The 25,331-nt window shown below is 33.8% G+C and overlaps 1 protein-coding gene across 1 annotated transcript; it reads left to right on the top strand.

Moving 5' to 3' along the window:
* The first annotated feature begins 458 nt into the window (after positions 1-458).
* On the top strand, positions 459-21,164 carry LOC123655126. Its single transcript, XM_045590962.1, has 18 exons — positions 459-583; positions 671-803; positions 1,004-1,187; positions 3,098-3,363; positions 4,405-4,551; positions 6,721-6,845; positions 7,523-7,766; positions 7,846-7,954; positions 8,467-8,568; positions 13,066-13,249; positions 14,220-14,289; positions 16,670-16,861; positions 17,178-17,349; positions 17,428-17,604; positions 17,696-19,905; positions 19,990-20,165; positions 20,436-20,538; positions 20,653-21,164. Exons 1-18 carry the CDS (start codon positions 459-461, stop codon positions 20,875-20,877), a joined length of 4,944 nt encoding a protein of 1,647 aa, XP_045446918.1. The 3' UTR covers positions 20,878-21,164.
* The last annotated feature ends 4,167 nt before the right edge of the window (positions 21,165-25,331 follow it).

The raw sequence follows: 25,331 nt of genomic DNA, 5'->3' as shown, positions 1-25,331 counted from the left end.
CACCACGTCATACTTTTTCTTACCAATTTGCCAAGCTATACAACTTCGTATATTGTCTTCAAAATAAATATTTAATTTTTTTATATATTTCAATCTGTATTAATACTATTTTACGAAAAGCTAACCCAAAACATCTCCATTCAGCGCAAAATAGTCTTGGAATGACAGAATTGATCAATTGACAGACGTAAGGACACTTTGACAGCGCGCAAACTGATATCAATATTTCAATGTTATAAAATGTTCAATTATGTTATGTTATGTTGAATTTCGTTTCTATAACTCAAAAATGTACGCTGTCCTGCGATAACGGATACTATCACAAGGAGACATGTGGTAACGTGTAATGTACGTGGTATTGTGCATAACGCATTCATGCAAGTAATTAGAATGTGATACTTTGTTTTTGAATGCAAACATTAGGTTCTATGTTTGTTAAAAATTAAATAACTATAACAATGGAAAATAACGATGATGATTTAGACGAAGTTTTTGACGAGTCTTCTGTGTTCGCACATTTTGAAAACAATTCTTTTAGAGATCCTGGTGCAACTCTAAATAATGCTGATAACCTTAATGTCAGGTACTGTAATTGAAAATATTCTCAAACTAATATGTTATGTATATATTGTTTATATGGATTATAATTTCATGCGATAAATTGTTTCAGCATTTTAAGCTGCGATGAAGAGATTAAAGGGTATGATAAGTTAGCTGGTAAAACATGGATATATCCCACAAACTACCCAATAAGAGACTATCAGTTCAATATTATCAATGCTGCTTTAACAAAAAATACCCTTGTAAGCTTTTCTTCTTATTTATAGATGTTTAAAGTTAAGCTAAAACAAAACTTTAATTGGCACTTTACATTTTATTAATATTTAATTAGTAAATACAAATAAATCTTCTATTATTCATATATTGTTTTATAAAGATAAAATATTTTCCTTTAAATTTATTTCTAACCATACCTCACAATACATTTTTTTTTCTAACTTAGGTTAGTCTTCCAACTGGATTGGGCAAGACATTTATAGCAGCAGTAGTAATGTTTAACATTTATCGCTGGTACCCTACAGGAAAAGTTATCTTTATGGCACCAACTCGCCCACTCGTGGCACAGCAAATTGAAGCATGCTACAACATAATAGCCATGCCCCACAAAGATACAATAGAAATGACAGGTACATTTATGAATAAGAATATTGAATAACTTATTATAGTCAAAAAGTAAAGTAATTTATTAAAAATTTTACGTGACATTTGTAATTATATCTATATTGTTGTTTTGAAATTTTCGATATTTCGCTGACAATGAAGAAGCCATTATCATGGTTGATTTAGTGTCACCTTAAATAAACTGAGGTAAGGTACAGGAGGAAATATCCTGCTCAAAATCTGGAGCAGCCCGACGGGATATAACTCGACCTTACAGAAGATCTGAGCTAAATAAACTGCTTTCAAGCAGTGTTTTTTCCTGTGGTGAGTAAGGTGACCAGAGCTTCAGGGAGGGGTTAGGGACGGCAACGCCCTTGCGATTCTTTTGGTTCTGGTGTTGCAGGCATCTATTCGCTAGGTGCGTAGTGATGGTGGGGTGAGCCGAATCGACGCTTGTGTATGCAGTGGCCAATTTTTATACTAAAGGACGCTGTTTTTAAGACTCTGTCGTATAAAATAGACATGACCATTTTAATTTTTTATCTATAATAATATTTTAATAAAATGAGTAACCAGAGTTGCTGTGTCGTTATTTGTACAAATGCTAGCAGAAAAAGTGAGTGTAAATTTTATAAATTTCCAACTGTGAAATGGAAAATAAACCAAAGAGAAAAGTGGATAGCAGCAGTAAGACGGCGAAAGTAAGTAGTACCATAACCTTCATTTCTGTATCAACCCTTAACTGGTATCGTAAACTTGACATATGTAACTGGTATTGTGGGGGTCGTGCGGCCCCCATAGTATGTTTGCTCCTAAAAAATAAGTTTTAACTATATGTACTTAAATAAATGGTAAGAAATAATAAATAATAGGCTTATTTTGTGTAATCTAATAGTTTTTATTAATATAAATTTTCTTACTTCAATACTAGAAGAGATCACAAATAGTATCAACATTTTGGTAATATTTTTTTTTTTACATTACAAATATCAATGAAAATTATAGTTTAAAAAGTTTAAAACAATAATAACATTATTTCACTTAATCTATAATACGTAAACTAAAACACAAATAACATTTTATAATCTCTAATCAAAATTTAACAAAAATCAACATGAAATAAATCACTTCTTCACTTTCATTTATTTTCCCCATAGTAGCTGTTGGACTGACTGGGTCCTGCAACATTTTCATTTTCACTTCTGTATCAGAATCCACGTCCTGATTAGCGTTCAACAAATCAAGTGTTACTGGATTTTAACAATTACTTATAACTTCACTACCATTACAACTTTCTTCTTCTGGCCTGCTACCAATCACTAATTCGAAATCAGAATCTTCGTGTAAGAGTTCATCTATTATTTTATCACTGAAAGACCGCGATATCTTAATTAATAACTGTCAAAAATAACAAACATATAAATATTGCTATGTAAAAAAAACTTACGTAACTGGTATCGTGGGGGCCGCGCGGACCCCAACACGTGCATACCTGGGCCCTAGTAAGTGACACAGCGCTGAACGTCCGTCACCCGCCGCGGATAGCGATGTAAGGAGAATATTAATGGCGGCTGCTCACGATGCTTAGTTTATTAGAAAGCAAAAAAAAAACGTCATGCTTGATACCAGTTAAGGGTTAATAATAACAAAGCAGCACTTTATTTATTTATTTATTGTCAAATATCATTAGTATACTGTAATCAGATAGCGTCCTTTAGTTCATACTTCGAGTGGCGCTACCGTCACGCACCTAGCGAATAGGCGTAGGTGAGCTGTGCGCTTGTTTGCTGACCTAGCTGTATAAGAATTTAAAAAAAAAGTCCAGTGGCAAGTTCTTTATAAGTAAAAAAGGTTTTACACTTGATATTTACAACGTAAGTTAAATAACAAATATATCTATTTTAAAAATGACTTTACAGTAAGTTTTTTTTTACAGGACACATGCCAGTTTCCATCAGAAAATCTCATTGGACTACTAAAAGAGTTGTATTTGCTACCCCACAAGTGATTTATAATGATATCAAGTCTGGTATGTGTCCAGGTGATGAAATAAGGTGCTTAGTGTTTGATGAAGCACATAGAGCAAAAGGAAATTATGCATACTGTCAAATAATCTCTACTCTCACTGAAATGGGACATAGAATTTATAGAGTACTTGCTTTATCTGCCACCCCAGGGAGCAAAGTTGAGGATGTTATTAGTGTAAGATCATCATAACTGTACCTAAATTATTTTTAATATTGGAGAAATATTTTGTGATTTTCTACATACAACCTTGTATATACTCTTGAGTCTAGCCTCTCTTTTATAACATTTTTCATTAAAAAACTCAGTCATCTGATGTTATTAGCATATCGATGGCTCCTAAGTATACTGAGTCAACTCTACTTCTAATAACTTTATTTTTAACCGACTTCCAAAAAAGGAGGAGGTTCTCAATTCGACTGTATTTTTTTTTTTTTTTCTTATGTATGTTACATCAGAACTTTTGACCGGGTAGACCGATTTCGACAAATTTTGTTTTAATCGAAAAGTGGTGTGTGCCAATTGGTCCCATTTAAATTTATTTGAGATCTAACAACTACTTTTCGAGTTATATCTAATAATGCGTTTTTACTTGATGCTTTTTTTGTCGACCTACGTTGTATTATACCGCATAACTTTTTACTGGATATACCGATTTTGATCATTTTTTTTTTTTGTTGGAAAGGGGATATCCCTAGTTTGATACCATGATAAGGAAATCAGGATCTGATGATGGAATCCCAGAGAAATCGAGGGAAACTCTCGAAAATTCGCAATAACTTTTTACTGGGTGTATCGATTTTGATAATTTTTAATTTAATCAAAAGCTGTTGTTTATCATGTGGTTACATATAAATTTTATCGAGATCTGATAACTACTTTTTGAGTAATCCTTGATAACGCGTAGTTACTTGACTATTTTTTCGTCGATCTACGTTGTATTACTCTTCGATGTAATTGAAGTCGGTTTTTTTTTCGTTTGCGAGCAAACACAATTATTTGTTACATAGGTAGATAGGAAATGAAGTAAATGTTATTAATATCTTAAAAAAATGAAATAGTCAAAAGTTGTTAGTTGACTCAGTATACTTAGGAGCCATCGATATGGTCTTCCCTGGTATGTGGGTTTTCTATTATTATTTTTTCGCTTTGAATTAGTACATACTGAATACATTAGTATTAAATTAAAATGTTACTATACCTCCTTTTTGATTTAAGGTTGTTAAAAATTTGCACATATCTCATTTGGAATTGAGAAATGAAAATTGTATAGATGTCGTGCCCTACAGCCATTCTCGTAAAATTAACACAGTTATTGTGCAGTTGGGTCCTGAATTGACATATTTAAGGCAAAAGTATGTGGAGGTAAGCTTAGGCAAGATATATTCCAAAATTTTATAATTACGAAAAAAAAAATTTATGTAAAAAAAAATAACTCAATTAAAATAAAATTAAGCTAGGATATTAAATCAACATCAATATCATCTTAGTTTTTTGTACTTACATATTATTTCATATTCATTTCATACTATTTAAATCACAATTGCAAAATTTGTCATATAAATCAGAGTATTCAGTTATTTGGTGATTTGCCAAATGTTAGTGAATCTCTTTTTTGTCCTCTTAAACTACCACAATTAATATTTTTTTTAAGTCTGTTAATAATTTCCTATATTAAGAGCCATTTCACAATTTTACGCTCTGCAAGTTTAGGTAAATTTGGTCGCATCGCGCGAGTCGTACGAGCCGCGCGATCTTTGTGCTAGTAAGTATAGTGTGACAACCAAAAGACCATCTTGATGATTTTCTAATGTATAATAAAAATTAATAACTATGGTATAAAATGTTTTTTACATAATTAATTTGTTAAAAATTTAAAGTATGTTATATAACAACAGTCAATAAATTTAAAATAAAAATAAAAAATCAATTTTATGAAACAATTTTTTTTAATTTGATTTAGTTTTTTCAGTTTACGAATGAATCTAATATTTACGATATGAATAAAATAGCATTTTATTATGCCCCAGAAAATCTGTGTGTTAATGTGAGTTGCATAGTTTTGGATGAAAGTAGAGCAACAAATTTTGGCGGTTTTAAATTTTTTTAACCGACTTCCAAAAAAGGAGGAGGTTCTTAATTCGACTGTATTTTTTTTTAATGTATGTTACTTCAGAACTTTTGACTAGGTGGACCGATTTCGACAAAAAAATTTTAATCGAAAGGTGGTGTGTGTCATTTGGTTCCACTTGAATTTATTTGAGATCTAACAACTACTTTTCGAGTTATATCTAATAATGCGTTTTTACTTGACAATTTTTTCGTCGACCTATGTTGTATTATAGCGCATAACTTTTTACTGGGTGTACCGATTTTGACGATTTTTAGTTTAATCGAAAGCTGATGTTTATCATGTGGCCCCATTTAAATTTCATCGAGATCTGATTACAACTTTAGGAGTAATCTTTGATAATGCGTATTTACTTGCCTATTTTTTGTCTACCTACGTTGGATTACTTGTCGATGTAATTGAAGTCGGTTTTTTTCGTTTGCGAGCAAATACAATTATTTAACTCAATGACACCGACAAACATATTAATTAACAAATAACAAGACAAACAGATTGAAATGCCTATTTGTATTGATAATGTGAGAAAAGAAAATTAAATTATACATTTGTTTACAGAAATTATCATTATATTATTTTACAGTCATTTTCGTAATATGTTTATTTTATTTATATTTTATTATGAAAGTATCAAATGCGGTTTATCCGCTATAACAACAGGCGCTTGGCGCGTGTGAGCGAAAGAGACGGCTGCGCAGAATTTGGCGTGGACCTTACCTCTAAGAGTGCTAGCGCTCAACTGATTTATTGGGCTTGATGCGTGGTAATAAATACTATCTTTTTATTATTTAATATAAAATGTATTAAAAATGATTACATCTTTTAATTTTTTTTTTTGTGTTCCTTAATGATGTAAGTTTACTTTGATGAAGATAGTTCGTTTAAATTTCTTAGTTTTCTAAGAAAAATATCGCTTTTAAAATTGTACTTATTTGGAAAATATTCGCAACTTTAATTTTTTTTTATCGATTAATAGAGATACAAATGGAATAAATCAATAAAAATCTGTGAGAGTCCTCAACAAAATTATATTTCACATATTACGATATTTTTTTTTTAAATGGTTTCAACGTAGAGGTTATCGAAAAGTAGGACTTCAAAGTATACATTGCGACCGTTTACCCAGGGAGGAGGCTGATGAAAAGGTTAATAATTTTATACACATAATATAAATCAAAATTCTGATCTGACTATTTACTACAATAAAGGTTGCTCTATTATATTTCAAGAATATAAATTACATTATTGTATCCAACACTGAAATTAACGACGTCAAAATATTACAATTTCGCGGATTGTTACCGATTTTTGTGAAATGGCTCTTAAAAATGAGATAAAAAAACGGTTTTCGTCTAAAAAAATGTTTTTATTAATCTTGGGTTTAAAATACTTCAAAAATATTCCAGATACTCGATGGATATGCGAGAAGATTGAAACAATATAATATTCTTCCACAAAATGTAGGTAATTTAACAAAGGGTCGAATTGTGATGCTTTATAAAGAGTTCCAAGGGAAAGAACGTGGAGCAAGGTAATGATGCCACAAACTATATATTTTGATAAATTATTTTAAAAAACTTGTTTAATATCTTCTTAAAAAGTTTGAGTAACCCGAGAATCACCAAGGGATGATCCACCATTTTGGGCACGGTGGGCATGCATGACGGTCACCAATCTCCCTGCCCAGCGTGGTGACTATGGGCAAAACACGTGAGTTCACGCCATTTTGGGCGTAAACTTGTAAGAGGCCTATGTCCAGCAGTGGACTGTAATAGGCTGAAATGGTGATGATGATGATGAATGATGGGTATACTCACAACCTTCAGCTGCAACTGTTACTCATTATTTTCCCTTTATTCGATTATTACGTGTAAATATAGAATGACTGGCCTAAAAAGCAGCTGAAAATATATTTCGGATATTACGCTCCATTATTTGTATTATTTGAGGAAATTATGAAACAGGTGACCTAAAAAAAGGTCAACCGAAATTTTTATATGAAATTTTATTCCTTTTTATGGGATGGCAAATCAAATTGGGCCTGGTCTGCTCACAACCCTAAATCAAGTCTGACTTCCTCCAATAACAATTTCAATACATAAGATTCATCCGCGTATTAAAAAGTCGATTATAAATAATGATGATTCATGACCGAGCTTGTACTCCGACTAGCATTTCGCCGATTTTATCAAATATTTTTATTTTCAGACATCCTCAGCACAATTATATTATGAAAGATTTTACCCTATTGATTGCATTATATCATGGTCTTGAGTTGCTAGTTAAGCATGGCTCAAGAGTTTTTCTAAATTTTTTTGACGAGCACCCTGAAAAATCATGGATACAGTCAGATGACAAGCTTACTGCGTTTTTAGAAAGGTTGAGAGATGATCTCGGTGTTGATCCTCTAAAATTAGATAGAAGTGTTTTACCAGATGGAACTGTACCAGAAGTATGTTAACATTTTCTTAATTATAAATTTTTAATATTTTTAAATTCGTAACTAATATTTATTTATTTTTTTATTTCAGATACCAAAAGACTTAGCCTTTGGTCATCCCAAGTTTTACAAATTAAAAGAAATCATGCTAGAACATTTCAATAATGCAAAGGAAAAGGGACAACAAACTAAAGCAATAGGTATTCATATAAAAATATAAAATCCAGAACTAACTTCAATGTAATTGATTGAGAAACAAATAAAATTGAAAAAAAAAAATAAAGAAAAATTTATCTACTAGTCTATTTATATATCCTTCGTTATGATTCTTATATTATTTCATTATGATCCTTCAGTTATGATTGAAAAAAAAAAAACAGAAAGTAGGCTCAAAAAAAAAGAAAACATTAATGCGTTTGGTTCGTAAATGGCAGTTTTGCTATTAAAAAAAAAAAAAAAAAGAAAAAAAAAACAAGCAAGTTGTATATTTTCCTCATTATTGAATATGTTTAAAAAAACAGAAAGTAGGCTCAAAAAAAAAAGAAAACATTAATGCGTTTGGTTCATAAATGGCAGTTTTGCCATTAAAAAAAAAAAAAGAAAAAAAAAACAAGCAAGTTGTATATTTTCCTCATTATTGAATATGTTTAAAAAGCATTTTTCACCCTACAAAAATCAAATTGATTCATAATAATACACTAATTTGTTTCAGTGTTCTGTGAATATCGAGAAAGTGTTAATCTCGTCCACTGTCTACTTTTACAATGTCGTCCGCTTATAGTTCCACAGATGTTTGTGGGTCAAGGTGCTTCCGGTAAGTTGACATATTATGAGTGTTAAGTTAAACCAAACAGTTTTGTTAACAGACGGCGCAACGCCGAATTTGTATTTTCAATGCACTTTCGTTATGCAATGCTAAAAAGCATTCACAACATTTTTATAACAATTTTAAATAAAGTTTCATTTTTATATTTGGAACTCTATCAATTCAACACGATAAACAACCAGACATTCTGGTCTTTCGAGCCGAATATATCATAACTTCTAAGTAGAAGCTCAGTGTGAAAATATTAATCATAAAAGAAGTGGAGAAAGTCACATTAGCACATTACTACTGTCTTAAGTCCAACCCAAGCTGCACTTAAGAGGAGCTTCTTGCGAGATTTCAAACTAACATTTTTTTAAATTTACGATGTTATTTTTCAAGAGTAAAAGTAATCACATTAATTAATCATCTGTGCTAAAGTTTGCGGTCAAGCATATGTTCGATTCAGAACTATATTACTGTTCTTTCGTCTCCTTTTCCTTCCGACTTAAATTCCTGCTAAATCATAGGTTTCCCCCGCAAAATGTAAGTTTTGGAGGTCAGATGGCAATCGCTTCCTGTAAAACCACTCTCAGCTATTTTCTATGGGTAAAAAACGAGGGCAATTGGGTACGGCTAGCGTAAAACGACGCGCAGGAAAATTGCCCAATACCTGGGACGGCTAAAGACGCTAGTACCAAGGCGGTAACTCCGCTTTGCTATGTGAAATATTGGATCTCTATCCGAATGATGCAGGAACTTGCAAACATAGTAATAAGACCTCGGTTTCACTGCACTTTTCTTCAGGAAACCCGCTAGAAGGGCAAGGGTTGCAGCATAGTTTTCCGCACTAGTTTCCCACCCCACTAATTCAGTCATCTGCAGGCAAAAATGATGTAACGTTGATACTTTCTGAGTTTTGAAATGATCTACTTGAAGTTGATCGTTGCTGCGACCGACTAAAGCAGGTGGGAGTTAAGTTAATTAGTTAATACTAACATAATCAATGCTTATAGCTTGCGCGGCCCGAGCTGGTTGTAGTGATATCAAAAAGAAGTTCTTTTGGAAGTAGTTTGAAGAATTATTACGCACTATACCGATAACTAAAGATATAGGCTAACAGATGGCTGTCTGGTTATGGCAGCAAAGAATATAGCCACCCCCTCTCTTCCCGTAGGTGCCGTAAGAGGCGACTAAGGGATAACACAGTTTCACTACTACCTTGGAACTCAAAAAGCCGATGGCGGGATAACCATCCAACTGCTGTTTTTGAAATACACAGACCGAAGACGGGCAGCAACGTCTTCGGTACGACAAAGCCAGCCCTGCAGTCACCAACCCGTATGCCCAGCGTGGTAACTATGGGCAAAACACATGAGTTCACGCCATTTTTGGTGCGAACTTGTGGAGGACTATGGCCAGTAGTGGACTATAATAGGCTGAAGTGATGATGATGATGATGATGTGATGATAATTTAAAAAATTCGTTTTCAATTAGTTTTTTATTCAATTATATAATTATTTAATTATATAATTATTCAATTATCTATTTTAATCAAAATTTTTCGTCTTATCACGTATATAAAAATAGGTAAAAAAACTTTTTAAGTTAAACGGTTTTATGTTAAACATACATTGCAATGTTTAAGATAAATGTACTAAAAACCAAAAAATAATAAAATAGATACAGTCGTGGGAATTATAAACATATGCATAGACTAGACTAAAATAAAACCGTGGGGCACGTCAATTGTCTACAATCGTTGATTAAAATGTTTGTTTTGTAATGTTACACTATAATTAGGCAGTTGTTCAACCGACAACGATGGACGTGTGATAAGTAGGGCTAGAATGTGGAAACAAGCTAGCAAGCTCGATTATAAGCGAGTTTTAGGGTTTCATAGTGGTGAGCGAGTTGTACTTTTATCATATGTTTTGTCGATTAAAGACAAACTACGAGCAGTGAAACGATTCCTCGCCAGCCAGCAGTGTGAATGTCCAACGATAAACTAGTTGAAACATCTCTTTTATTTACATGGAGTGTATAACTATTGGAATTTCCATGAGCAAGAAAATAGTAAGTAATTTCCTCACCGTCTGCGGGCCAATTGCCTATTTTAACGACGAATTAAACGATTCTTCTATCGCACATTAAGTCGATAATTTGTAGACAATTGACGTGCCCCACGGTTTTATTTTAGTCTAGTCTATGCATATGTTTATAATTCCCACGACTGTATCTATTTTATTATTTTTTGGTTTTTAGTACATTTATCTTAAACATTGCAATGTATGTTTAACATAAAACCGTTTAACTTAAAAAAATTTTTTACCTATTTTTATTTTCTAGTTTTTAGTTTTTATTTCGCATTCTGTTTAATTCATTTAGTGCTTCATTATTGCAAGGCCCATCTTAAATATTGAGGTTGTATAGTGCACTGTATTCTTCTTGTCAAGCCCTTTTATTTGATACCCATATTGGTGGGATTGATAAAAAATTGTTATCAGACATTTGGTAGCGGCGGCCAGCTTAGATTTCAATTTTGCATAGTAAATTGTATTCTACTTGTTGAGACCTTTCATTTGATACCCATGTTGATGGGATTGATAAAACCTAAGTTATCCGCCATTTTGTAGAGGCCGCCATCTTGGATTTTAATTTTATATAGTACATTGATTATACTGGTTGAGCACTTTCATTTGATACCCATATTGATGGGATCGATAAAACCTACGTTATCCGCCATTTTGTAGCGGCCGCCATCTTGTATTTCAATTTTTTAAAGTATATTGTATTCTGCTTGTTTGAGCCCTTTCATTTGATACCCATATTGATGGGATTGATAAAACCTACGTTATCCGCCATTTTGTAGCGGCCGCCATCTTGGATTTCAATTTTTTATAGTATATTGTATTCTGCTTGTTGAGCCCTTTCATTTGATACCCATATTGATGGGATTAATAAAACATAAATTATCCGCCATTTTGTAGCGGCGGCCATCTTGAATTTATAATGATAATGAATAAACATAATTGTATTGTCACCAAAATCCAAAGTGTATACAAAATTTCAGATTATTCGGTTGACAGGAAGAGGGTGAAATTTGAATTACTAAATTTGACCCAAGAATAATAAATAAAACAAACGGGGTGAGCTAAATAAAACCGTTTAAAAAGTGTGTCCCACTCAACTCAAATTGACTATCTTCTGACCAGAAGGTGTCATATTGGTAAATTAAAGTCATTCCAGGCGAAAGCGTGACGGCTCATCGTCTCCTTGACTTCTTCGTTTGACTATTTAGTCAAATCGAAAAAGAAACTAGCCGAAAAATCGAAACTGCGCTCGAGTTTTGGGATGAAACGCGGTCGGTAATTACATAGGCGGGAAAGCGACGGCTTGGCTGCCGCTGCGTTTCTAAGGGACGTCGAGCTATTGAAAGCCCGTCGTAAGGGACATGCTGGTGGAATGGCCAAGCCAAGGTGACAATTCGAGCGTACGAGTCACCATCTAACGTCAGACTTGTTGCCCCAATAAAACCCAACGAAATTTGTGATTGCCTTCGCCCAATGAAGAATAGAAAAGCGGTAGGCCTTGAGACATGCCGATCGAGGCTTGGAAATCGATGGGCTATCTAGGGGTGCGCAAGCCTACTGATCTCTTCAACTGCAACTTGCATACTGGACCGATGCTTAGCCAGTGGCGTCTTAGCATCATTATCTCCATTTACAAGGGCAGGAGCAATAGTGTAATAAATCATTGGTTGGTTGCAGTAATTAAATAAATCATGAAGTTCTTCGAATGAGTTATCGACCTCAGGCTTTGTCAGGAATGTGTTCTCTCGTACAGGCCCAGGCAGGATCGGGCACCATGGATAAAATTTTCCTCTTAGAACCTTGATGGGACAAACGGAGAGCTTTGCACTTAGCTTTCTTGAATCTGCAAAAGACCTTTAACTGTGCACTCGTATCTCGTCAAAGTATTTGATGGGCGTTACGATTGACTTTAAGCCTTTTCTTGTTCAATGTAGTACTGGATGTTGTCTTGGCATGTGGATACATGTGGAGCAGTTTCCATGACTAATGATGTTTGATGATGATGAATGATGATGATTATAGTGCTTGTTGATGAGAGCAGATTAGACCTGGAGCGTAGAGTGAACAAGTGGATGTGATACGTTTGAAAACGGCGGTCTTAAGCTAAATTTGGCGAAGACCAAGTACATGACTTGCGGAAGTCCGGACTCTAGCACGATAATTCGGTCGATCCACTTATATGCCAGCACTATCAAGGCACACTAAAGAATTTCATGTAACGGAGATGACAATAACGCGAGTTGACCGCATATGTGACTCCTTTCATCATTCGAGGTAGTCTCGGGGTTGTGTGACATGGCTTTTATAATGTGTGTTTGAAATTGTTTTTGAAGTTACCATTTTGCTTTCCTAGGGTAGTGACATTTAATTTTTGACAAAAATGAAATTTTTTATTCCAAACTTTTTACATAGGCAAAGACGGAAAAGCGGTGACGTCACAGAAGCAGCAGCTGCGAGTGATGCGCGGGTTTCGCTCCGGGGCGTGCAACGCGCTCGTGTGCACGTGCGTAGCGGAGGAGGGGCTGGACGTGGGCGCCGTCGACCTCATCCTCTGCTTCGACATCTCCACGCGCTCGCCCGTGCGCCTCGTGCAGAGGTAAGTGTCTACTGTCTAGTGACGTGCGAGCGACGCGCTCGTGTGCACGTGCGTGGCGGAGGAGGGGCTGGACGTGGGCGCCGTCGACCTCATCCTCTGCTTCGACATCTCCACGCGCTCGCCCGTGCGCCTCGTGCAGAGGTAAGTGTCTACTGTCTAGTGACGTGCGAGCGACGCGCTCGTGTGCACGTGCGTGGCGGAGGAGGGGCTGGACGTGGGCGCCGTCGACCTCATCCTCTGCTTCGACATCTCCACGCGCTCGCCCGTGCGCCTCGTGCAGAGGTAAGTGTCTACTGTCTAGTGACGTGCGAGCGACGCGCTCGTGTGCACGTGCGTGGCGGAGGAGGGGCTGGACGTGGGCGCCGTCGACCTCATCCTCTGCTTCGACATCTCCACGCGCTCGCCCGTGCGCCTCGTGCAGAGGTAAGTGTCTACTGTCTAGTGACGTGCGAGCGACGCGCTCGTGTGCACGTGCGTGGCGGAGGAGGGGCTGGACGTGGGCGCCGTCGACCTCATCCTCTGCTTCGACATCTCCACGCGCTCGCCCGTGCGCCTCGTGCAGAGGTAAGTGTCTACTGTCTAGTGACGTGCGAGCGACGCGCTCGTGTGCACGTGCGTGGCGGAGGAGGGGCTGGACGTGGGCGCCGTCGACCTCATCCTCTGCTTCGACATCTCCACGCGCTCGCCCGTGCGCCTCGTGCAGAGGTAAGTGTCTACTGTCTAGTGACGTGCGAGTGACGCGCTCGTGTGCACGTGCGTGGCGGAGGAGGGGCTGGACGTGGGCGCCGTATTAAAAAACGTTGAATGTGCGAATACTGAATACAGATTGTTTACAATTTATATCTTACATTTATTACTCATAATACACATACTTACACATAGCTTAAAGTAACAGCGTTGTATCCGTAACCATTTAGACAAATATAGGATATATCTTACATAAATATCCATAGTATTGTTTTCCGTGTAGGTGCGGTCGCACGGGTCGCGAGCGCGGTGGTCAAGTTTTCATTCTAGTCACAGAAGGCAAGGAACATCAGGTAAAAATGCTTTATTTTCCTTTAATCTAATGTAACATGTTGAAATTACTTAATTTCAAGATTTTGTGAAAACAAAATTTAAACCATTTTTGTATTTTTATATGTAAAACCGGTGAATCATTCACTAATCTCGAAATCTTTAATACAGCTGGACGTATAATGATAAAATTTGACAAGGCGGGCTTATAGTTAATAGACGTCCACTAAGAACACGCAGCAAAGCTGCATTAATTTCTAAGAGCTTTTGAAATATTTTTAAAAAAGTTCTTAATTTTTTTCCCTACAAACTTGCAATTGGACAAACTTGCAATTGCAAGAGGTAGTTTATAATTGGTAGACGTCCCCTAAGAACGAGTTTTGCGGCAGAGCCTCATTAAAAAGATCTAAGAAAGAGCTCTTGAAATATTTTATAAAAGTTATTAATTTTTGTCCTACAAAGATGCAATTGATTATTCGTTTAATACCGGAACAGTACAAAGATCGTCACCATCTTCCGAATTTTTTGGTTGGTCAGTCGCAGTCTTTGTAACCTATTGGCAGGATTGTTGTCCTATAAAAATGATAATTTGTAAATTAAGACGCAGCTATTATTAAACTTTTGTGCGGCTAACCTTCCTACTCGATAAGTGGCGTATAAGTGATTAGTGTGATAACTTATCAGTGTAATTTAAAGTGTGTATTGTAAATGAATAAATATGGATTTGAGGTGAGCAATAAGTGTTACATTGAGTGTTTTCAGGCTTGTTCTACACAAGTTTATATAAGAATCCTTAATTTTTTGTTCTACAAGGTTTAAATTTGTCAGGGAGATAGTTAATAATTAGTAGGTGTCTATTAAGAACAAATCTTCTGACAGCGCCGCATTGAGAAAGTCCAAGGGATCTCGCAACTTTATTTATTAATTAAAACTTTATTGCACACAACAACAAAAAGGCGTTTTTTAGTTTTTTATGACGCATGTCATCAATCACTCGGATAACTTTATTGTTGCGATGTAGGATATGTCAGTTTTAGTTCGTATGTTGCGAGATAGATGTCGCTACAACATAAAAACAATATACCAATAGAATACATATTTGTAAGACAATGTAAGAGATAAGTAGTATTTGTGCAAATGATTCTTAAAAGTTTGTATAAAAATTGCTTAATTTTTTATGCTACAAGCTTGAAACTTAGCAATTAATAATTAGTAGACGTCTACTAAGTTTAAATTTTCTGATGGCGCCGTATTAAGAAAGTTTAAGGGCTATCAAGTTTTTACGCAAGTCGTTAATTTTTTATGCTACAAACGCTACAAGTTAATAGCTAGCAGTCGTCCGCTTAATTGATTCATTTAAACAGTCCTAAAGGAAAAAATACACGATGAAAATTCGTAGATTCGTTATTATTATATGAATTGAAATACACGTTCAATTATTCGTTGAAACAAGTCTAGACATTTCGTATTAAGGCGCATTTCTTCCTTAAATGTTTTTGGGACTGCTTTTGAAGCTATAAATATTTATATCTATTCTTAGATCTGCTTAGGTTAGCCTTACGGTTTTTTTCTCTATGTAGAAGAAGGATCGAAGCTTAATCGACCACGCTACTCCAACCCGCAGTGGTTGGCGGATTTTTTCCCTAATGTGAGTAACAATCGCTATTAGGTAGGCTCTCCATCGTGCCTCGGAGAGCACGTTGAGCCGTCGGCCCCGGTTGTTATCTTGTACACTTGATAGCGATCGTTACTCATAGTAGAGAATATATCTGCCAACCCGCATTGGAGCAGCGTGGTAGATTAAGCTCTGACCCTTCTCCTACATGGGGAAAGAGGCCTATGCCCAGTAGTGGTATATTACAGGCTGAAGCGTATGTCTGTCATATCGGAAATTTGAAGAAAGAAATTTTATTTTTCGGCCTTTGATTGCATACTAAATAAATAAGTATTCTAGCGTTTTCGTCATTTCTGGATGGTAAAATAGGCGATTAGTTCGTATTACTGAAATTATCTAAAACGGCTGAAGTAGTTGTTTCGCATAACTGTTCGTCACAATCTATTTGAGTTCAAAAATAGTGACTCTTCGCTGTTACTTAGCTTAGCCACGCCCCTTGACCAATTAGATAAAAAATGGTGTCGTGCTCAAATTGACCAATTGAAGTAAGCCCTTCAAACAGGCGTATTGACCATATAGTTAAGTATAGTTAAGTTTGGGGAAAAATGTTTCAGTTACTCAAAATTTGCAAATATTTATATTTTTATGAGTCGTATCCATTCCGAGTAGGAATCGAACCCACAAACCGTCGGCGTTTAAGGCGCCTACACGCACCTCTACTGAAAGCGATTGTTATTATTATGAGAGCAAGAATTTATTTATTAGAGTGAATTTTTCAACTGTTGTAGACCCTGATAGAGTGTATGCGTCAAAGAGACGTCCTCAACCAGAACATACTGCGATCTAAAGAAGTTCAAAATAACTTATACAAGTTGAACCCTCGAATGATGCCGCAAGATTTCAACCCGGAGTGCCAAAAACTTTTCATAACTATTGATAAAGTAAATAAAGATAAAGAGGCATCCAAACAATCAAAAAAGGTAAATTACGTATTATGTGTAGTTATGTTTTTTGAAAATATATATGTTGATTTTATTTTTTTAAGGAAATATCGAAACAGTATACATATATATATATATATATATATATATATATATATATATATATATATATATATATATATATATATATATATATATATATTTCATTAATATTTTACAATTCAACATTTAGCTGCTAACTTGAACCTGTTTATATTTAGTGTTCGTTCGTTCATCGTTCGCATAACAAAAGTTATTAAAGTGAAGTAAAATTGACAGTTTGAATTAATTTATTAATTATTTTTTATAATTATAGAAGGGACAAAAAGATTTAAAAGCCATGTTTGAGAAGGTTTCAAGTGTTTCCTCTAAGGAACGAAATGCATCTAACTGGATAACAGAAGCTGAGTTTTATGAAATATATCCAGAAGGTTATCGGGAATTCAGTTATTTTTTCGAACCTGTTGCCTATTTTTCAATGAGCAAAGGTAGGAAAAGTTTTTAAAATAAAAAGTTTGAATTACTTTATTAAAAAATCAGCTATTAAATAAGTATTTATTTTTCAGAATCAATCAAAGAAAGTAACAAAACAGAACAATTTCCTTTAAATTTATCAAAATGTTTGGAATTGCAAAAAAAGTTACAGAAGACTGTGCATATAGGTCATTCTGTGGACACCGAAATATTAACAGCTGTTTTGAATTGTGACACAAAAAGATTTGCGCCTACGACACAGAAATTAGGTTAGTTTATTTCTTAGCATCTACAAAATTGTATAAATATACAATTTAGCGTGTGCCTATTTAAGTATAATCTTAATTTATCCCTTTTCAGTTATAAACACTCAAGAAACTCTATCGCAGAATGTATTTTTGTCGCCTTCAAAATCTAAACAAACAAAGAGAAAAAATAAAAATTCTGTATTGAAGTCTCCGTGTAAAAAAGATGGTGACATTAGAACATTATTTAGTACAGCCACAAAATCAACGAAAAATTATACCAAACACATAAACGATTTAGGTATTAATGATGGTAAAATACCAATACGACTACTTAATCTATTGGTTGATTTAAGTCTAGAAAACAAAAACGTGGCGAAATATTGTTACATGTGCCTTAATATTTGTAACTGCAAAATTATTAAAGATTTGAGGGAAAATGAAAGTTGTGCAACATTGTCATATACACAACCTGTATCTAGCGAACCATTTTTACCTAATATTAATTTGATTGACGAAATAAATAAAGATTCTTTCATAAAATATGCTGAAAATTTTGCTGATAATGAAGTTGATAATAAAAAAGAGGAACTAAATGTAGACGGAGAACAAAAAAATGAAAATGAAAGAGATCTCAAACCCATAAATGAACTTAATAACAATTTCGAAATGGAAATTGATTTCGAATCATTATGTGAACTAGATTCACCAGTATTAGAAAAAGAGACTGAAGCAATTAAAAGTAACAAGGAAAAAACAGATTTCGATATTGGAGATACCAGTGATATATTTCGACTTTCAGCAGATAGTAATCCTGAGAAAGTTATTGAAACGGAAGATAATAATGATAATAGTAACTCGATCGATGCTTTAGACTATTTCCATCTTTCCAGTATTGATGATATATTCGCAGATACTGATGACAAGGTTCAAGAATCTGAATCAGAACACGAAGCACAACCACTAAATACCGCTAATATCGCGGATAGTATTATTATAGAATCAGATGAAGACGTGTCCGACAGTGAAACAAAAAAACATAATGTATTAAATTGTCCAACGAGTCCGTCTATATTGTCAGGTCGTGTCAAAAGAAATAATGGCGGTTCAACATCTCCTATTCTGTGTAGTCAAAAACAAAAAACAAATATAACAAAAACAAACGAGCAACATTTTAAAAGTTCTACACCTAAAATTAGCGCCGCGGAGTGTATAGAACCAATATATGAAGCACAAAAGATATTACTCTTATCGGACAATAAAAAATTGTATGAAACTCCATACAACAAAAAAAACCTGCAAAATTTAAATGATAAAAGTATGTTTACAATTACACAGCTCGTTGATATGATAAACAAATCTGAAAGTGATAAAACACCGGGATCGCCTTCAAATAGAGGAAATAAGAATAAAAATCAAGGTAAGTCTGAAAGCATACATGTAAGAGCTCCTTCACCGGTAATTCTAACTCAACGAGACAAAAAGAATAAAATGAACACCAATGAAACTGATAGACAAAAGGTAACGCAATTACCAACCGAAAGTGTCGTCATTCTCGATAGTGATAGCGAAGATAGCACAGAAGAATATGACATTGGAAATGTTATGAATAATGAATTTAAAACAATGTTTCATGATGAAACAAAGTTTTCAATAAATTCAACAGAATATAAAAACAAAAATATTAGCGAATCTAAGTTTGTTAATCATACTTTAGTGACTTCACAATTACCAGCGACCAAAAGTAATTTTACCCAATTTGACACCCTAAATAACACAAAAGCTATTAAATTTGACAATAATAAGCAAAATAATACACAAAGTATGCCGAATAAAAGAAAATTTGCAGAAGATAGTTTAGCTTCACCCTACTTTAGTAAAAGACCAAAATTAAATAAAGAGCCCCAGAAAACACTCACTTTACAAAAGAAAGTTCTAGCTGCACTATCCAATGAATTTAAAGATGAATCATTTAGTAACAACAATCAGCATGTAAATTTCGTGGTTTCATCGCCTCGTTTGTCGCCGATATTAATGTCACAAAAAGAAAACTATGACGAATCGTCAAATAAAAGTCCGAAATCCAGCAGTGAGCTTAAACTACAAAGTAACCTTGATAAACTTCAAAATTATCGACGTGACAATAAATGTAGTCAAAAGTCCAACATTTTACAAGACTCTACCAATACAACATCTTTATTGCAAAGAAAGAAAATAAGTTTCAGTGACAGCGATGATGATGATTTCATAACTAGCAAAAAAGGTCAAAGTAAAACAAAATTAGAAGTTAATGGTGTCCATGACAATGGTCATCACAAGAGGAATGTAAGTTTTTTCTTTAATGGACATTTCAAAATTAGTTTATTTAGGGTTTAACACTCAATTATTTATTTAATTGTCATTTTTTAGAAAAAGAATAAAGCAAGCAAGTTTCTTGATTTAGAGGCTGAAATATCAGATGATGGAAATAATGACAGCGGTGATGAATTAACAGATGAGAGTGTGGGTAGCATCGTTGACTTCATATGCGACGAGAATGTTACTGACGACGGAGACATGCACGCCCTATACTTGAAATCGGTCAAGTATGTTATTTCCAATTAACATCGAGAAAAATAGTATAATTTCATGTTTCGCATGTCGTGCATTTATTTTTTATGACCTTTGTAACTGAGTGTTCAGTTTTCGAATTCTAAAAGAACTTAATAATTTTTATTAAGTAACATCATTCATTCAAAGTCAATCAAGGAATTAGCATTCAAAAGTATTTTAAGAATATTTTTTTTCAATGAAATTTTGTAAATATACAATCCGGTTTGCCATTTAAGTTGTCAAAAAGCATTTCTTTATTTCAGAAGCCCAGTAAAAGGAGTATTCAAAATTCCACAACTAGTAGACAAGTACAGAAAGTCTGATATATTTTCGCAACATGTCACAGAAAATGACACTTATGAGATGGTAAGATTTTAGGAATAGTTAAAGTACATTAAGAACTTATCTAGTATTTTTTTTAATTAAATTTCTGTAAATCACGCCATTCATTTAGTGGATTACTATACTTTTAATTTTTAGGACAGTTTTTGTGTAGATTCACACATTGGATTAACGCAAACTAATGAAGTATCTGAGTTGGAGTTAGCTGAAATGTTGCTAGAAGAAAAAAGGAGAAGGAAACTGTCTTCCAAAAATAAACCGAAACCTAACCAAAATGAAACAAATAATGAGAGTCCAATAATTAAGAGAAAATTTAAAAACATGAAGAGGCAAATTAAGAGTGATTCTGAAGATAGTAGTTGATATAGGATTTCTAAACGCCAAACGGGAAATAGTTACTGTTATCTGTGATAATCTTAATGTACATACTTATGGTTTATATAAATTATTGATTGTAGTGTTAAGACTTTTTACTTATTATTATTTGAAGTTGATTTAAAGAAATGAAACAGGGAATTTAATATGTGTAAATATTTCATAAAAATGTCTAAACATTTGATGGCACAGTTAATTTATTGTTAATAGAATACCATCATATCTATGCACAATTATGAAATAATATATTTTAATAAATAAAAGTATTTTTCATCTAACATGTTTTATTTGCCTTATTTTATAATGATAATTATTATTTTTATAATGCGAGAAAAGTCCAATATTTTACGTAACCTAATCATAATATAATATTTAAATAAAAAATTATAAAGTATTTTAAGACGCTGGCGACCAAAAAAGCCGGTGTGTAGGCACAGACGGCTCATGTACAACTACAACAGAGTGGTGTCATTTAATACGATCCCATGACATTGTAAAACAATATGCGATCAAGCTCGAGACATCTAGTGCTGACTGTTGTGCACCGCGGATTCATCCGCGTTAGTTTGAAAAAATTTCACTTAAATACTATATACCTAGCCTATAGCCTCCCTCGGTAAACGGACTATCCAAAACAAAAAGAATTTTTCAATTCGGACCAGTAGCTCCTGAGATTAGTGCGACATTTTGACCGCCACGCTTCAAATCCATTCCCGTGCCCTGTACGCCAAGGCATAAAAGAAACAAAAATACCTACGAAAAAATAGTGTTGCCAAGAGTCGTTATCGAGTACCACACAGTGACTTGTTTTTGTTGTTTTTATTTATTTTTATTTATTTAACAATTTATGTACACTAGGAAAGCAAAAGGAAATAGCTCTTATAAACAATGCTGGTACAAAGGCACTACTTATCCCATGATGGAATCTCTTCCAGTAGTCCTGCTACAGGAAACTTATAAAACAGTCGCAAAATTAGCGTGTACAATCTAAACATATACATAATAAAAATATAATATAAATACATAATTATACAATATATAAATAAATACATAATAATTTATACACACGTAGATACAAATAATACGATACTTATACATACACGCATACACATATACGATACATAATATAATACATACGATAATAAATTCCAATACGCATAAGGACACTTAATTAAATTGATTTTAGACTAGGATTGATTAAGGTAGAATTTTCTAACTCTTTTCTTAAATAGCGATAGTGTTTTGCAATCGCGAATTTCATATGGTAGGGAATTCCAAAGTCTAACGGAATGTACAGTAAAGGAGTAAGAATAAAAATCGGTACGGTGGGTGGGCATCTGAAGAAGAGAACGTTTAAGTGATCTGCACTGAGAATCATCGTCGTGAGAGAAAGAAAAGCGGTTTTTATGCAATAAATTACTACTTATATAGTCTAGGAAGGTTTATTTTTTCAATATTTTTCTTGTGTTATCTTGCACTTGTTATATAATATATATATACTTACAATAACATAAATAAAAAACAAACATTACAAAAATAATCGTAGTAAAGCACAACACTCTTCTAACGCCATGACGTCACTGTCACGATTGGACGACTACGGCGCAACTGACCTACGGTTTTGAAACTTTATAGAGTCGTGCTCATCACACAAGGAAGCCGCACATCGATATATATATGAAAAGTAATTTTTAAAAAAATAACTGAAGTCAAATTTGTAATTTTTCTTATTAGATAATTAATAACTGAAATGGGAGTAATAAAGTTTCATATAAAAAAATCTAAAGTACTTACCTAAATATGCCCACTATTTATTTAAAGGTCGGTGCCAGCCTTAATATATAACGCATGTAAATATTTCTTTTAAACTAAGGTTGGTACCGACCGCACCGATTATATTAATTTACTTCATCGGATCAACTACTGAAGTACTTTTTTTTTTCGCTTAGGTAGCAACTAGTACTAAAACATTATTGAGTAATAGATCCCGCCATTTAATTTCACGACACCAAAGCTGTGGGACTGGCGCACACAAGCGTAGGCTAACTTAAGCACAGAAGAAAAGCTTTTATGAGAGAGAGAGAGGGGTTAGAGATGATATTGATGCTGCCAGATAATTATTAGAATGAGAAAGAAAATCGTAATCTTCGCTCTTAACCTTATAAAAAAATGAAAAAAAAAATTTGTAATTGTATATTATAAAAATCATCGATGTTACGCATTCCAAAATGCGACGATGTTCTAAGGTATCGTTCATGTTGGACTACACTAATTTTCTCACTATTCGCTTATGACGTCACCACAGTGTCGTCTATGCTTGACAACGAACGCTAGGAATGCGCCAGATTTGCGATATAGTTTTATTATGGCAATTTGATTGATTTTAGTTAATTTGATTTTTTATTCATTTGCTATTTATGATTTTTAGCTGATAGTTTTATGTTTTTTACATTTTTTTAAAATTCAAATATATAATTATTTATAGAAAATATAACACGTTTGAGTTCAATTTTGAATAGCTTAAAAAACATCAATACCATTTTGACTAGCCCGTTGGCGCAGTTTGTAGTGACCCTGCTTTCTCCTCCGGGAATTGTGGGTTCGATCCCCACCCCGAGTCTAGGTGTAATATATATGTATTATTTATATGTAAGTTTATTAAAAAAAAATTTTGGTATACCAGTCGGCTGTTATCTTATAACACAAGCATTAAATTGCTTACTTTAGGAACAGATGACGGTGTGTGTATATCATAAATATTTATTTAATTATTATTTAGGCAGGCTTGACATTTGACTGGGCGACCGAACTGAAAAAAATGTGATACTAAAACCGTAAGAAAAATATATAACGGAAGTGACGTAATATCAATCACACGACTGTATAATATGACGTTTGTAAAACCAAAATATTACTAGTAAACTTTTTTTAAATTATTTATGTAATTTTATACTGCCGACTAAAATAAATAAAGACACATGTTTTTATTATGTCCCTTAATAGTTTGAATTGTTATTATTATTATTATTGTTTGATTTATTTTATTTTACGGTATTTGTTATTTTCTAAAATACTAAATTTCCTAAATAATTTTGTGTACTTCGTTCCTACCTGGTGTTTTTAACTAAGTCATTTGTTCATCTGTCATTTAAGTAGCTTGATATTACTATGGAACTTTCAGCAGGGCAAGTCGAAAAATTATCATTTTACCAGGGAGTAGAAACAAGGCTTCGAAAAATTGTTTTTCCTGTACTAAGGGGGTTAGGTTCAATTTGAGTATTTTCTTTTGTAGAGTAAAGCATTCTTCTAATACACAGTTTTATTCAAAATTTCTTTCTTCAAATTTCTGATATGACAGACATACATTTAAGATATGAGGTGTAAAACCTCGATTTCGACTGGACTACTTATTATATACTAGACTATACATATTAGTACCTGGGTGACCGAGTTTAGCTCGGTATTTTTAGTAAATCATGTTTTTTGGAAATCATATTTAAATACGAATGACGCGAACCGACAATGATAAAAAATATAAATAAATATAAAAAATCAAAAATAAAGAAATAATTTAAAAATAATAATGATAAAATATAAATAATATTTTTCGATTTTACATACATTATTAAATAAAAAATAAAAACGAATGCAATTAGAAAGAAAAAAAAAAATAATAATTGATCGAGAATTTGAACCATGGTCTTTTCGGTGCGGCCGTAAGTGTATTTTACCCACGATGCACGTCTTAGTTTTTACTATTCCCACAAATGCAACCGTGCTATATATTTTTTTTGTTGTAAATCTGCATAAGTAAATCTCGCGACAAGCTTTTAACTTTTATATCATATAAATTGTGGAAATTACGATATAATTATGTCAATAGTAAAAGTTTGAAACTTCACGATTCAGCCTGTAATAAGATCGCTGATAGGTCGCTTTCTCCATGTAAGAGAAGGATAGGAACTTAATGCACCACGTAACTATCTTTTTTTATTCCTTGACAGTGTCAACGGCTGGGGTGGCTGAGTACTGAGACCCAACCGTGAAAGAAGAAGGGCAGCCCTTTAGGAGGGCTCGGGATGTCCGTTCCTCCTAAGGGTGTCTCCATGTGAGATCGCACTTCGGCTTAGGATGAAGTTGGTATGGAAAGGATAACGATCGCTATCAGATATTTAGATAACAACCGGGACCGACAGCTCTCCCAGGCACGGTGGGGATACCCATAACGAACGATATCCAGACCGGAAAGATATACTTGTAAATATAAATATCTATCCCGAGCGGGATCGAACCCGCAAAACGCAGGTGTATAGGCGCCGAAACGGCATCAGCACCATTATACCAAAGCGGTTGTTAAAATAATTAAAAACAATTTAAAGGAAAAGTAAATCTTTTTAGCGCATTTAAATACAAGCTTGTTTTGAAAAAAGTTGTAATTTTAA

This window comes from Melitaea cinxia, chromosome 7 (genome assembly GCF_905220565.1).
Source record: "Melitaea cinxia chromosome 7, ilMelCinx1.1, whole genome shotgun sequence".
NCBI classification, from domain to species: Eukaryota; Metazoa; Arthropoda; class Insecta; order Lepidoptera; family Nymphalidae; genus Melitaea; species Melitaea cinxia.
This window is presented reverse-complemented; position numbering and strand designations above follow the sequence as displayed.